The sequence below is a fragment of the Chiloscyllium punctatum genome, chromosome 30, assembly GCF_047496795.1.
Source record: "Chiloscyllium punctatum isolate Juve2018m chromosome 30, sChiPun1.3, whole genome shotgun sequence".
Taxonomy (NCBI): Eukaryota; Metazoa; Chordata; class Chondrichthyes; order Orectolobiformes; family Hemiscylliidae; genus Chiloscyllium; species Chiloscyllium punctatum.
The window spans coordinates 12,869,071-12,884,216 of NC_092768.1; the positions used below are offsets into that span (position 1 = coordinate 12,869,071).

The window sequence follows — 15,146 nt, forward strand, 5'->3', positions numbered from 1 at the left end:
AGTTACCTGCCACTTCAACACATCCCCGTGATTCTATTGTCAACATTTCAGTCTCAGGCCGGCTGCAGTGCTCCAGTGATGTTAGTCACAAGCTGGTGGAACAACACCTCATCTTTCCCCCCCACCTCAGTCCCTTACAGGGAACGACAATCATTCTGAACGCATCAAGAAGGGTCAAGGAGATCCTGAGGAGTTCCCCGCTCCCTGGAGTCAACAGCTATCCCACAACAACGCTCAATAATTATTCAGTCAGTCTCACATTGATGTTTACGGGAGCTCCCTGTGTGAGAATTGGCTGCGATGTTTTCCCAAAGAGATTCGCAGTTAATTAAAGTGAAAATATTCCTGGACAAGTTGTTTCTTTTTTCTGAAAAGAAAGGACAGTTTTGCTCGCGCCATGAAATAATTTTACATTCGGATAATACATTCTATTTTGTCCCAAGTGACTAGAGATTTAAAATGCAACCATCAGGTTGTCAGGAGTGTGTGGAATGGGCTGGACAGTCTGTAAAGTCCAGTTCCTGTTCAGTCGTTGTGTATCAGGACTTGTCAATAATCGCCTTCACAGGGATCCGCTCCATCTTGGACATTCTGTTACTCACATCTCGCTGATTCGATCCCCAGTGGATCCCCCTCCACCCTCCATCCTTTCCCGCTGCCGCCGGGCGGGGGCGGGGGGAGAGATCCCGCTGGAAATTTCCGCCTCTTTCCAGAACCTTCTCCCCCGGGCTCGCTCCTTCCAGGACACTCTCGGGCTCTCGGCGTCTCGCGGAACCGTCCGCGCTCTCATTGGCCGCCGCCTCAGAACCTTCCACAACATTCCGCAGTGACCTCACCGCCGCGCTCCACCATTGGTCCGCGCCGCTGCCATTCAACCGTCCACCCACCTGCCCGGGAACGCCCACGCATTCTATTTAAAGGGCCGCAGCTCCCAGCGACAGTCACAATCACAGTCGTTCGCGTAGATTGGATACTGAGTGACAGCTCGGTCACTGCGGCAGACAGAAGGGAGCACTCCACAGCAGAAAAGAAGACTCAGTTCTACTACAGACTTTGATCAACATGCCTGCAGCTCAAGGAACAGCCATTGGCATTGACCTGGGCACCACCTACTCCTGTGTTGGGGTCTTCCAGCATGGCAAGGTGGAGATCATCGCCAATGACCAAGGCAACCGTACCACCCCCAGCTACGTGGCCTTCAATGACACTGAGAGGCTCATTGGAGATGCTGCCAAGAACCAGGTGGCTCTGAACCCCCAGAATACCATCTTCGATGCCAAGAGACTCATCGGGAGGAGATTCGATGACCCAGTTGTCCAGACTGACATGAAGCACTGGCCTTTCCAAGTGATGAATGATGGAGGGAAGCCCAAGGTCAAGGTTGAGTACAAGGGGGAGAATAAAACCTTTTACCCTGAGGAAATCTCATCCATGGTGCTGACCAAAATGAAGGAGACAGCAGAGGCCTATCTGGGACACCCTGTCATCAATGCTGTTATCACGGTGCCTGCTTACTTCAATGACTCCCAGCGCCAGGCAACCAAAGATGCTGGTGTGATCGCTGGTCTCAATGTCCTCCGTGTCATCAATGAGCCAACGGCAGCTGCCATTGCCTACGGCCTGGAGAAGAAGGGCAGAGGAGAACACAACGTTCTCATCTTTGACCTGGGAGGTGGCACCTTCGATGTGTCTATTCTCTCCATCGACGATGGTATCTTTGAAGTGAAATCAACGGCTGGTGACACCCACTTGGGAGGAGAGGACTTTGATAACCGCATGGTCAATCACTTCATTGAAGAGTTCAAGCGGAAATACAAGAAGGACATCAGTCAGAACAAGAGGGCAATCAGGAGGCTGAGGACAGCCTGTGAAAGAGCCAAGAGAACCCTGTCTTCCAGCACACAAGCCAGTATTGAGATTGACTGTCTGTTCGAAGGCATTGACTTCTACACCTCCATCACCAGGGCTCGGTTTGAGGAGCTGAATGCTGACCTGTTCAGAGGGACTCTGGAACCAGTGGAGAAAGCTCTGAGAGATGCCAAGTTGGATAAGTCACAGATCCATGACATTGTCTTGGTTGGGGGCTCCACCCGCATCCCCAAGATTCAGAAACTGCTGCAAGATTTCTTCAGTGGCAAGGAGCTGAACAAGAGCATCAATCCTGATGAGGCTGTGGCCTATGGGGCAGCTGTTCAAGCAGCTATTCTGATGGGGGACAAGTCAGAGAATGTTCAGGACCTCCTTCTCCTGGATGTCGCTGCCCTGTCTCTGGGTCTCGAGACAGCTGGAGGTGTCATGACTGCACTCATCAAGCGCAACACCACCATTCCCACCAAGCAGACCCAGATCTTCAGCACCTACTCTGATAACCAGCCTGGTGTCCTTATTCAGGTGTATGAAGGGGAGCGAGCCATGACCAAGGACAACAATCTCCTGGGTAAATTTGAGTTGAGTGGCATTGCTCCTGCCCCTCGTGGTGTGCCACAGATTGAGGTCACCTTTGATATCGATGCCAATGGCATCTTGAATGTCTCTGCCATTGATAAGAGCACTGGCAAATCGAACAAGATCACCATCAGCAATGACAAGGGCAGGCTGAGTAAGGAGGAGATTGAGAGGATGGTGCAGGATGCAGAAAAGTACAAGAATGAGGATGAAGCCCAGCGGGAAAGGATCGGAGCCAAGAACAGTCTGGAGTCCTACGCCTTCAACATGAAGAGCACAGTGGAGGATGAGAATGTGAAAACTAAGATCAGTGAGGGAGACAGGAAGAAAATTCTTGAGCAATGTAACCAGGCAATCCTGTGGCTGGAGAACAATCAGATGGCAGAGAAGGAGGAGTTTGAGTACCAGCTGAAAGAACTGGAAAAGCTTTGCCGTCCCATCATTGCCAACCTGTACCAAGGAGGAGCAGCAGCAGCAGCAGGTGGTTCTTGCAGAGCCCAGGCTGGATGTGCCACTTCCACAGGACCAACAGTGGAGGAGGTGGATTAAAGGACTGGAAAGTCAGAGCCTCCGCAATCCAGGACTGAACTTTAGACTGGGACTTGGTCAGCACCAAGATCTCTCTCTTTCAGTGACTGGGAGAGGAGAGGGTTGCTGCAGAAATTACTACCAGCTATAACCGTTATGATGTCACTGATCTTGAAGCCTGTTAATTTGTTTGTCAATGTGGTGAATTAATTTTCTGAATCCTCTGGAAGAACATAATCTTGTTATATTTGTTTTTATAGGACATAATTCTTAATGTACAGAAAAAAATTATTTTTGTTTACAAATTCACTTCTTTTTAAAAAAAAATAAATGTTCTTATTGATTTCTGCATGTTTCTTTCTCAGGTCTATGATTTGACACAAATGCTGTGAATGATTTTTCTTGTTTTTCTACTGAAAGCGTTTCTGACACATTTTCACACCAGCACTGAGTTATTTTTACTCCAGATTACAAAACTTAGAGCAGTACAGCACAGAAACAGGCCTTTAGGCCCACGATGTTGTGTCATCCACGGCCCCAAGTTAAACTCGTCCCTTCTGCCTGGTAATCCCCCTGGTCCATATGCCTCCATTGCATGTTTATTCGTGTGCTGATCTAAAAGCCTATTAAAATTTACTTTAGTATCTACTTCCTCCACCATCCCAGGCTGCCCATTCCAGGTACTTACTTTTTTTAAAAAACTTGCCTCTTACACCATCTTTCAATGTGGTTTGTCTTACCATAAATGCATGCCTTCCAGTATTAGACGTATCACAGCTGGGGGTGAAGTGCTGTCTGTTAATCCTATTTATGTTTCTCCTCTAATTCTGCTGCTCCAGAGAAGACCATCCTAGTCTGTCCAGCGTCTCCTTATAGCTCATACTCTCTAATCCAGGTAGCGACCTGGTAGAAATCTGCTGAACCTTCTTCAAAGTCTCCACATTCTTTCTGTCGTGTCACAACCAGAACTGAAAGTGCGACCTGACCAAAAACTGAGAAATGCTAGTATTGCCTTGAGTTCAAAATCCTTCTGGTCTCCTTCCTCTAGCAAGGATATTATGAAACTTGAAAGGGTTCAGAAAAGACTTACGAGGATGTTGCCAGGATTGGAGATGTTGAGCCATAGGGAGAGGTTGAATAGACTTGGGCTGTTTTCCCTCGAGTGTTGAACACTGAAGGGTGACCTTATAGAGGTTTATAAAATCACGAGGGGCATGGATAGGATAAATCGACAAAGATCATCCCTGGGGGGAAGGGAAAGATATAAAAGAGACCTAAGGGGCAATGTTTGCACACAGAGAGTGGTACATGTATGATCTGCCAGAGGAAGTGGTGGATGCTGGTCAATTGCAACATATAAATTGCAACATATAAACATGTCTATTAATAGGAAGGTTTTGGAGGGATATGGGCTGGGTGCTGGCAGGTGGGACTACATTGGGTTGGGATATCTGGTCAGCATGGATGAGTTGGACTGAAGGGTCTGTTTTTGTGCTAAACATCTCTATGACTCCATGTCATTCTGTACAAAGGCCATTTAAGAATTGCTTGCTTGTGATCACATACTGTTTCTCATGTTGATGTTTTATTTTCAATTCAAACTGAACTTCAGGACAAATCTTGCTTTTGGCAAAATGGCAAGATTGTTGCCCAAATTCAAAGTTATTATTTTGGTGATTAATAAATTCTGTGATTAATAAATTGTATCTTTAGATGGTGTACAGATAGTCCATGTGCTGAATAGCTGACTACAGCCATGACATCACAGGGTGACCAGGTGGGGGTTAGGTGGTGTTGAATAATCGGCTGGAGTTGGCAGATTCAGCCAGTCAGTTCAGAATACAGCTCTGGGGCATAGGTTTGAATCCAACCACCAGAGATGGAGAAATTATATTTCAGTTTCAATCTGATATGGAATACAGCTGTGGCCCAATGCCAATCAAGTCATCACTGTCAACTGTGGTTTCAAAACCTCTGGCTTCCTCTTGTCATTTGGGGGAAGAATTAGCCATCCTTACCTGGTTTGGCTGATGTGATTCCAGAACGAGAGGAAAGGGGATGATTCTTAACTGTCCTCTCAGCAAGTAATGACCGGCAATAAACCCAAGCAGCAATGCCCACACCCTGCTAACAAGCAAACTATATAAGAAATCCTGGTCTGAGTTCCCTGCTGCAGTTAATGCACATCCATAGAGTGACGTGTATTGTTGTCTGTATCATAACCTACACCAGAACCTGACCATTCCCCAACACTGTCCCTATTTGTAATCTACCATGCATGAAGTGGCCAGGAATTTACTTCCCAAAATCTCTTGGACCCTCTGTATTCTAATTGGCTCACTTTTGACCAGGTTTTGGTCATTTGTCCAAATGTATGTTTCTGGTTCCATCACAACTTGTCCAGTGTGCTACAGCAAAACGCCTTGAGATGTTTTACAAAGCTAAGCTGCACAGATATAAGTTGTTGTTGTCCTGGTCTTTGGCACAATAGGCAGGCTCACCACTGACATAGTTTATGATGCCTTTTGCTGAGAGATTATATAAAATCAAATACTCTGGATTGTGAATAGTCAGCTGATTTATTACAGCTCTAGTATCCGCCAAGATTAACATCATTCACCAACCATGAACAAATCCTGTGTTATGAAGCAGCTCTACTGTGACGGATGGCACCAACGGAGTGAATTCAAGAGCGATCCCAGACCAGCTTCCGCAGTAGTTTCCCTACCAGGACAGTAGGTGGCAATGTTGATCATTGCAAATGTGGCCATGGGAACCAAGAGAGAATAGTAGTAAAGGCTATCTAAAAGCACAAAAAGCTGAGATAGAGAGAGAGAGAAAGAGACAGCACTAACAGAGACAATAGATCAAAATCCTAAAATCCTCTCGCTGACAGCATTGTGGGTCTACTCAAAACCTCTGGGGGCACGGTGGCACAGTGGTTAGCCTCACAGCGCCGGAGACCCGGGTTCAATTCCCGCCTCAGGCGACTAACTGTGTGGAGTTTGCACATTCTCCCCGTGTCTGCGTGGGTTTCCTCCGGGTGCTCCGGTTTCCTCCCACAGTCCAAAGATGTGCAGGTGAATTGGCCATGCTAAATTGCCTGTAGTGTTAGGTATGGGGTTGATGTAGATGTATGGGTGGGTACGCTTCGGCGGGTCAGTGTGGACTTGTTGGGCCGAAGGGCCTGTTTCCACACTGTAAGTAATCTAATCTAAAAAAAAACAGACAGATTGCATCAGTTCAATAAGGCACCTTCTCAGGGAAAATTAGGGAAGGGCAGTAAAGCTGGCCTCGATGGCACGACAAGAAATATGCCTCTGGGAAAGGCAGGTCTGAGTGCTAAATATTCCTGATGACAAGGTGTTCAGAAAAGAATGGGATGGAGGAGGCCTGACTGTATTGGTGACCCAAGAGCATTCCAAATCTGGAGGAAGTGGATTTGCCACAAGGTCCAAGGGCGGAATGCATTTGTCTTCAGCTAAGGAACGATAACAGTGCAATAAGATTACTAGGTGTCGTCTCTCTCAACCACCAATCCTTCTAAATGACCTCTGAAAGGATACGATCGCCAACGTGCCTCATTAGCTGAGACCAGGAAAAGGCCTTTGACAGGATATCGTACATCTACATGTGGGACGTGCTTTCCAAAATAGAGTCTGGGGAGGGAATCTGCAATTGGATCCAACTGCTCTTCACCAATATCATTCGTGCAGTCTCAACCAATGGGTGGGAATTAGAAAGCTTCCCGATCAGATCCGGAGTCAGGCACGACTGCCCCCTCTCTCCTGCCTTGTTTGTGTGTTGGATAGAGCTCTTTGTTGAGCCCATCAGGAAGAGTGTGAGCCTGAGAGTTGAAAAGTGTGGCATTGTGCTTTTCCAGCACCACACTTTTGACTCTGACTCTCCATCATCTCCTGTCCTCACTGTCTCCCTGTGAGCCTGAGAGGGGTGAATGTTCCGGGCAGTGCAGGTCAAAGCCTCCCTGGACATGGATTGTGTCACCTTTTTCTGTTCGAATCTGCTGTCATTGCACAGACTCATGGGAATCTGTGACTGGTTCAAACTGGCCTCGACAGCCAAGGGAAATCGAGGCATGTTCTTAAAGAGTACAGGGAACATACAGACTGTGTGGATATATTTACATCTGTGTGAGAGGGTGAAAATGAGAAGAGCGAGTCAGAGGGAGAGGGTGAGAATGTAGTGTGATCTCACTGGATAACAATCTGGCTTGCACTGTGATACTATTGTAGATGCCAAAGACTGGGATAAATTCAGAATCCGGCCAGGTAGAATTTTTTTTCTTGCAGAAATATTTGTATCATCTATAAGTACAGGTGAGGTGCCAGGTAACTGGAGAATGGCTAATTGTTTAAAGAAGGGGTGTAAGGACAACTTCTGACCAGTGAGTCTGACTTCAGTGGTGGAATTCCTGGGAGAGTGTGGATTTTGATCTTCCCTCCTCAATGATACAAGGAGCTCAATACAGCATATTATGGAAGTACAGCTTTGTAACCATTCAGTGTATAGATCTCCCCCTCAGGATGTCATGTTCTGGGTGCAGAGTGAAAAATGGAAACACAAAGAAATCCGAGCTCCAGGCTGGGAAACAGGTGAAGAGATGGAGGATAGGCCTGAAGCAGGGAGTAAATCATGGATAGAGAGACAGAAGAGATGTAATGTCCTTTTTCATTTTTACCATTTGACATTTATATAGATTATTTGGATATCAAATTTGGACATTATTTATTGACACTTTGGTTGTGAAACAATCTGTTGTCAACTGGAGTTTCTGACCCCAATCCCTGACCTCTGACCCTAATCCCAGGGTCAGATCATCGTAAGGTCAGGAAGGCCCCGCTCCTTTCAAATTTTCAGATCCAAACCAGAACAGATTCTCAGAAATTTGTTTAAATCCCAAGTCCCAAAAAAAGGATAAAATTTCTCAGTGAATGTATTCCCAGAGAAGGTGTGGAGATGGGACTTGGTGTCCGCGTTGTAAAATGAAACTGTCCCAGATTCATAACTAAGATAAATTCCCACCTTCCTGGGCATCTGACTGACAGGGAGAGGGGATCGAGGGAAGTTTACATATAACTGATCCCAGTCCCACTCGATGATCCAGAATCCATTCTCTGGGATCAGACTGATCAGTCCCTTCCTCTCTATAGACTCCGAGGCTACTCCCAATCGCCAGTGCTGATTCCCCACCACCTCCACCTCCCAGTAATGTCTCCCCGACGTGAGTCCCTCTGATCCCAGTACACAGAGACAGTCTGTAAATCTCTTCCCAGTGACGGGGAGACTCCTTCGGATCCTGGTACATCTCAAACTCTTCAAATCCTTAGACACCTCGAGCCAGGGATTTGCTGTTTCCACATCCAGGGTCACAGATACTGGGAGAAAACACAGAATTAGAGACAGTGCCTTGGGGGGAGAGGAGGGCATATCTGTGTGTGTGTGAGAGAGAGAGAGAAAATGTGTGCGTGGGAGGGGTGATGTGTGTTGGGGGTGTGTGTGTATGTATATGCTGGGGGCAGGGACATGTGTGTGTATGTGAAGGAAGGTGTGGGTGGGGGATGTGTGAATAGAAGGGGACGGTGTGCTTAGATCATAAGAATATGGGTCAGCATTATATTGTGAAATGTAGTTTGAGGTGGCAAATAAATGTGGATCTTGACAGCTGCAAATACAAAGAAATTTCAAACTCCACTGCTTTTATATTATTCCAGCCTATTTCAAGCTTTTCCTCTGAGTTGACACTCAATGGGATATTGCTCCAGCTGCCTCACTGAGAACAAGCTCCTGTTTGTTCAAGGCAAAAGTGAGGACTGCAGATGCTGGAGATCAGAGTCAAGATTAGATTGGTGCTGCAAGAGAACGGAAGGTCAGGCAGCTTCCAAGGAGCAGGAAAATCAAAGTTTCAGGCAGGAGCTGATTCCTGATGAAGGGTTCCTGCCCGAAACGTCAATTTTCCTGCTCCTCGGATGCTGCCTGACCTGCTGTGCTTTCCCAGCACCACTCTAATCTTGATTCCTGTTTGTCTGAGTCCCACTGTCATTCATTATTTTCCGATATCATGGTGGAGTGAAGTGGGTTTGCATAACGTTGAAAGTGAAAATGCTGAATCTGATCTCAAAAAAACAATGAAAGCACCTGAAGTCCAATGACGTAGAAAGAAATTCAGCTGGTACTGGTTAGACTGAAATAGGGGACATTAGGAAAGTGCTTTATTGAAACAGTGGAGACAGGTCAGAGAATGCTCACTCGGTTGGTTCCTGGGATGAAGCAGTTCCCTTGTGATGAAAGGTTTCAGGCTGTGACTGTACTCATTGGAGTTTAGAGGAATGAGAGGTTCTTATTAATATGTATAAGATGATGATGGTGTTGACAGAGCAGACATTGAGAGGCTGTTTCCCATCGTGGGGGAACATGGAACCAGGGACAGAGTTTCAAAGTAAGGGCCCTGCCAATTAACATGGAGATGAAAAGGGATTTTGTGTCTCGGGATCATTAATCTTTGGAATTCTCTCCCCCTCGAGAGCAGTGGAGGCCAGATCATTGAATAGACTCGAAGCTGAGTTAAACAGACTTTTGGTCAATGTGGGAGTCGAAGATTGTGGGAGTCAGGTAGGAAAATGGAGTTATGGTCACAATTAGATCAGCCACCATCTTTATGAATGACAGAGAAAGCTCTAGGGGTCACTCTTGCTCCTGTTTCTGATGAGAGAGAGAGAAGAGAGAAGACAGAGACAGAGACAGAGACGAGGAGGAGGAGTTTGGTATGTGTGGAGGGATGTGTGTGAGTGGGAGATGGGTATTTGCGAGGCTATACATGTGTCAGTGTGTTCGTTGGGGAATGTGTTTGTCTGGGCGCTTCCAGTTACCTGCCACTTCAACACCTCCATCCCCCGTGTTGCCATGGCAACATTTCTGTCTCAGGCCTGCTGCAGTGCTCCAGTGAAGCTCATCACAAGCTGGTGGGACAACACCTCATCTTCCCCCACAGTACCTTATAGCCCTCAGCAATGAATTTAACAATTTCAGAGTGTGAATACTTTCTTCCAAATTCATTTCCCATTTCCTCACCCCAGGTCCTTTTCTGTGTTGGTTGCTATGATGACACTATGGCTTTAAAAAGTGGATCTTATCCTGGCTTATTTCTATGTAGAAATATTAAGACAGCATTTCTAAGCAGGCATTCAGAAGCCACTGAAATAAACAGTTTGTGAAGCCTTTTTTTTTCAAGTTAGTACAATAGAAGCAGCCTGAATGGGTGGGGTTAAGCTGCCACAGAACTAAGATTTTCAGTTTTAGCTTTTCGCAGTTGCTGGGATCTTGAAGCAGGATGCGGAAGCTCTTATTCTTCTCTCTCTCTGTTACAGCTAAAAGCTGGGGTTCTCTTCTGCTGTTAGATGATCTATTTTACTGAATTTCCCTTTGCTAAGGGTGTGATTATGGGATGTTACTCTATTGGAATAGTGACTTACTAGCAGTTAATCTATACATGATTTGTTCAGCATTTTAATAGAGTTACAGTGAAACCAATACCTTTAATTTTGGTTTGTCTGTGTTTTAACTATAATGTATGAATAAAGTGTGATTTTAACATGTCGAATTGCATCTGGAACACAATGCCTTACACAGCTTTAAAATAAGAAAATGTTAGGATCTAGACTATCTTCTTAATATAATTGGAGGGGGTTTGATCTGCTCCAAAACAGTTGTCCCCAGCAAAGCCAATCCATTTTCAACTATTCACACTGCCCATTCGCTCCCATTCAGCATTTATCTCCCTTCTGGCTTTGCTTCAGGAATCCTTTAATCTGTTTATTCTCTTTTTCTCTCTTTGGGCATCATTTCCATCAATTTGACTCAATCCTTCCCCTTCCATGAGCCACAGCCTATCATCAGAAGAAGTACCACCATTTCCCAGCTGGTGCCGGGTTGGAGGAAGAGACACTGGACTGAGACAGGAACGCTGCCAAGATCTTCCAGCACATTGTTTCTGATTCATTCATGAATGACACTGGCGAAATTATAATTCAGAATCAGGAAATGGAAGAGGAGTTGAATAAATACTTCACAGTTGAAGACACTAATAATATTCCAAAAGTTATTGAATACTCAAGGGACAAAAACAGGAGTGGAAATTAATTTAAAGACTATTCTGAGACAAGAAGTACAGGAGAAGCTCATGGGCTGCAGACCAATAGGTCTCCTGGACCTGAGGGGATGCATCCAAGTTATTAATTGAAATACCTACACAGACAGTTCATGCACTAGCAGTAATCCAGGAGGTGAAGGATGGGGTCCTATTCAAGCAAGCTGTTTTGTCCTGGATTGTAGTTTTGGAGCTGAACTCATCTAGACGAGTTGACAGTCTTCTGGTTTGCAAATGGGGGAATATGCACTGGGGAGGAATCAGGGGGTAAATTACTGGCTGCAGACCTTTCAGCCTCTTGTAGCTATAAAGTGCCTATTTCTGGATTAGAGTGGTGCTGGAAAAGCGCAGCAGTTCAGGCAGCATCCAAGGAGCAGGAAAATCGACATTTCGAGCAAAAGCCCTTTTACCTATAAAGTGCCTCTGGCTGGTGAGTTCAGTTTCTGGTCAATAGTAACCTCCAGGATGATGATAATTGCTGCAAGTGGACACAGCATGTTTCAGTATCTGACCAGTTGCAAAAGGCATTGAATATTGTGCAATCATCAGTAAATATCCCCCATCAACCTTACCCCGACCTCATTCTGGAGAGAGATTCATTCATGAAGCAGCTGAAGATGGTTGGGCTGAACACACAAATCTGACAAACTCCTACAGAAATGACCTGGAGCTGAGATGATCTATCTTGAACAATCACCACCATTTTCCTTTGTGTTCAGTTTGACGCTAACCAGCTTTCCACCAATTCCTATTGACTCCAGTTTAGCGAGGGCTCCTTTATGCTACACCAAGTCAAATGCTGTGTCAATGTCAAGGACAGTCAGAGCCACTGTGAACCAGCTTTCTTCATAGGTAAGTGCTTCATTCTACCATCTTTGATATTTGCACACACACCAATTCAAATTATAAAATATAAATCAGAAAAAAGGAACTTATCTGAACGTTACCAGGTTTAGTGGTATTCCAAACAGCAAACGGGAAAAGATTGTCAAATTTTTCAGTGGACAGGATACCGTCTGTAATTGACAGGACTCTTGCATCATCACGAATCCTGTAAATATTAAATACACATTGATTGTAAATTCACCATAAATATCATAAATCAAGTAACTTCACCAACTTGCACTGAGTTTCAGTAAAGTGCATGTCCTACCTCCTCTTCCGATATGCTTCCTCCTGAAATAAACCAAACATCAATCTGAGTTGACAGAGACTGACTGTCTATATCCAAAAAGCAGCAATTACACTCACATTGTTACAAACTGCTGAGAATTTCAGGTATTAAAAAAATTGAACAATTGCAAAAGATTGAAGGAAACATGAAGATAATTTGCTGGCTTGGATGCTTAAATTTAAGAAAGGGGTCAAACTGATGGATTCAATGAAGATGTTACCACTTCAAGCCATGGGGTCATCCAGCATGGACACAGACCCTTCGGTCCAATCAGTCCATGCTGAACTAACCTAGTCCCACCTTCCTGCCACTGGCCCATATCCCTCAAAGCCTTTATTATTCAGGTACCTAAACAAATGTCTTTTAAATGTTGTAATTGTACACACATGCAATGTTTCCTTTAAAAAAGTATCAAAAAAGTCTCTCGACTTTTTTTAAATTGCTCTGCTCTCACCTTAAAAATTGGCACACCCCGATCTTCAAATCCCCCATCCTCAGGGAAATTTTATCCATACCTCTCATTACTTTATAAACTTCGATGTGGTCACCTCTCAACCTCCTATGCTCCTGTGAAAAATGTCCCAGCCTTTCCAAACTTTCTTCATTACTCAAACCTTCCTTACCTAGCAACATCCTTGTAAATCTATTCTAAACCCTTTCCAACTTAATAATATCCTTCCTATAATTTACTAACCAAAACAGTAACTCACCAGGGACACCTCACCAACGTCCTTCTAATGATTTTGGAAATATGAGTCTGTGAACATTATCCAGTTACACATAAATAAAATGGGGAATTGAGGAGAAAGGTAATTATCAACAGTGATGAGAATGTGCAATCCACTGTCACACAGTGTGACTGAGGTAAATATACTGAACAGGAAAGTAGGGAAACCCATGAGGGAGAAAGGAGCAGAGGGAGATAGTAACAGGGGGAATGAAGGAGGATGGGTGTCTACATCATATTGGGACAGTTCATATTCACACTTTCACTGAACTAAACTGAAATTTCATCTCTCACCTTCAGAAATATCACTCCATCCTTTTGTTCCAACTGTTTTTCCAGCTTTGAGAGTTTCTGCTGAAGAGAATTTAAGTTCTCTTGAATTTCACAAAGTTTTTGCTCCATTGTTTTGAGAATGTTTTCCTCTTGTTCCCGGATATCTCGGAGTAAACTCTGCTCTTTCTCAGTCAGCATCTGGTGCATTTTAACAAACTCGGATTTGATGTCGGTCTGCACACGGCTGGATTCTTCCTATCAGGAGAAATATTAACACAATATGTTTCTGCAAAAAGACAATAAATGACCCAATCAAATGCTGAAGCTGAGCTCAGGGAGATTTTACCCGAATTTGGGAAATCTTCTGTTTCTGCTGCTGCTCCATTTCTAGAGCAGCCCATTTCTTCCCTGTCAGAGAATCTAAGGAAGATTTCACCTGATCCTGGGATTGGGAGAGAAAGTCAAAAAATAAGTGTGAGACCATGAAAATGTGATGAAATAATCAGGGGTGAAATCTCTTTCCTTTTACCTTGTAGAGTCCAACAGCGTCTTTAATCGGCAGGAAGTTGTGAGATTTGTGTTCCGGGGAATCTCTACAAATCAGACAGATCAATTTCTTGTCAGTTTCACAAAACAGCTTCAGTTCTTCCTGATGTTTCTCACAGTGATGTTTACTTTCCTTCTCTTCTGGATTCAGACTTAATTTTTGAGCTTTCTCGGCCAGATTCGCTAAGGCCCGGTTTCCTCTGAGGTTTCTGTCCGGAATTTCCTGTCTACATTCCGGGCAGGAGTTTCTCTCTTTATTTTCCCAACTCCGGGTGATACAGGAGCGGCAGAAGTTGTGTTCACACTCCAGTATAACCGGGTCGGTGAAGAAATCCAGACAAATGGGACAGGTTACATCCTCGGCCCAGTTCTCTCCCTGCTGCCTGGAATCCATGTTCACACACAGCACTTCCCGAATCAGACCGCTCTCAGCTCCAATCTTCCTGCGCTGCTGAACTCTTTCAGCTCATTCCCTCCCTCAGGGCGGTCACTGCAAATTTTCAAGGGGAATTTTGTTTTTGTCCTGCCCACTCTGAGAGGCGGAGACAACCCCCAGAGCAGAATGAAGTGGGGAGGGGGGTGAAGAGCGTGAGAGCAGCGACAGGGAATCCCTGAAGCCAGGAGGTGGGAGGGAAGGTTCTCTTGGGAATAGGGCTGGGGAAGGGGGAAGGTGGGTGTGAAGAGAGATGGGAGGAGGCTGAGAGAGACGGGAGGGGGTGGACATTTAGACCTGGGTGACTGGCTGCCTGCCGCTCTCCTGTGCAGATTTGAATTTGTAGATACATTCTGTTTTGTTCAAAAAGCACAAAATCTGTAGATAGTCAGTCAAAGTAGCCTTTTATAAATGCCTACTTTGGAAATGAAGCCAGGATGAGACACAAACAGACTGGAAACATGGCCTCACACCTAACATGCATAGTCTAACCGAAGGTATTAGCTTTATTCTGATAAAACCCGAAATATTAATCAATCTAAACCTGCATCTCCCTTCAAATCCCCACAATGACAGCATCGCGGCAACAGCCTCAGTACTCAACACCAACAACTACCAATCTCCAAACCCCATCCTACAACTCACCCCCTTTATCCTCGATCACAACGCCTTCACCTTTGATAACCAGTTCTTCATCCAGACACACGGAACAGCCATGGGGACCAAATGTGCACCCCCAAAATGCCAACATTTTTATGCACAGGTTTGAACAAGACTTCTTCTCTATGCAGGATCTCCAACCAACATTATACACCAGGTACATTGATGACATTTTCTTCCTTTGGACCCATGGCGA

General features: G+C 45.1%; 3 protein-coding genes across 3 annotated transcripts in view; 1 reads left to right on the forward strand and 2 right to left on the reverse strand.

Moving 5' to 3' along the window:
* The window catches only part of LOC140455184 (nuclear factor 7, brain-like), a 41,800-nt gene extending 40,839 nt beyond the window's left edge, over positions 1-961 (reverse strand). The window contains exon 1 of the mRNA XM_072549890.1: positions 603-961. The gene's annotated coding sequence lies outside the window, so the exon portion shown is untranslated. The remainder of the gene's footprint in view (positions 1-602) is intronic.
* LOC140455181 (heat shock 70 kDa protein 1A-like) lies at positions 951-3,270 on the forward strand. The gene has a single exon (XM_072549887.1). It carries the CDS (start codon positions 1,063-1,065, stop codon positions 2,992-2,994), a length of 1,932 nt encoding a protein of 643 aa, XP_072405988.1. The 5' UTR covers positions 951-1,062; the 3' UTR covers positions 2,995-3,270.
* Positions 3,271-5,533: 2,263 nt separating this feature from the next.
* On the reverse strand, positions 5,534-14,455 carry LOC140455182 (zinc-binding protein A33-like). Its single transcript, XM_072549888.1, has 6 exons — positions 13,841-14,455; positions 13,658-13,753; positions 13,333-13,566; positions 12,291-12,313; positions 12,085-12,188; positions 5,534-8,369 (listed from the first exon to the last, which is right to left on the reverse strand). The coding sequence occupies exons 1-6, from the start codon at positions 14,249-14,251 to the stop codon at positions 7,840-7,842; spliced, it is 1,398 nt and encodes a 465-aa protein (XP_072405989.1). The 5' UTR covers positions 14,252-14,455; the 3' UTR covers positions 5,534-7,839.
* Positions 14,456-15,146: the final 691 nt, after the last annotated feature.

Coding starts and splice junctions, on each gene's coding strand:
- LOC140455181 (XM_072549887.1), top strand. CDS start 1,063: ATGCCTGCAGCTCAAGGAACAGCCATTGGCATTGACCTGGGCACCACC.
- LOC140455182 (XM_072549888.1), bottom strand. CDS start 14,251: ATGGATTCCAGGCAGCAGGGAGAGAACTGGGCCGAGGATGTAACCTGT. Junction 13,567..13,657: donor AGAAGATTTCCCAAATTCGG/GTAAAATCTCCC, acceptor TTCTCCTGATAG/GAAGAATCCAGCCGTGTGCA. Junction 8,370..12,084: donor TTGGAATACCACTAAACCTG/GTAACGTTCAGA, acceptor GTTTTCTCCCAG/TATCTGTGACCCTGGATGTG.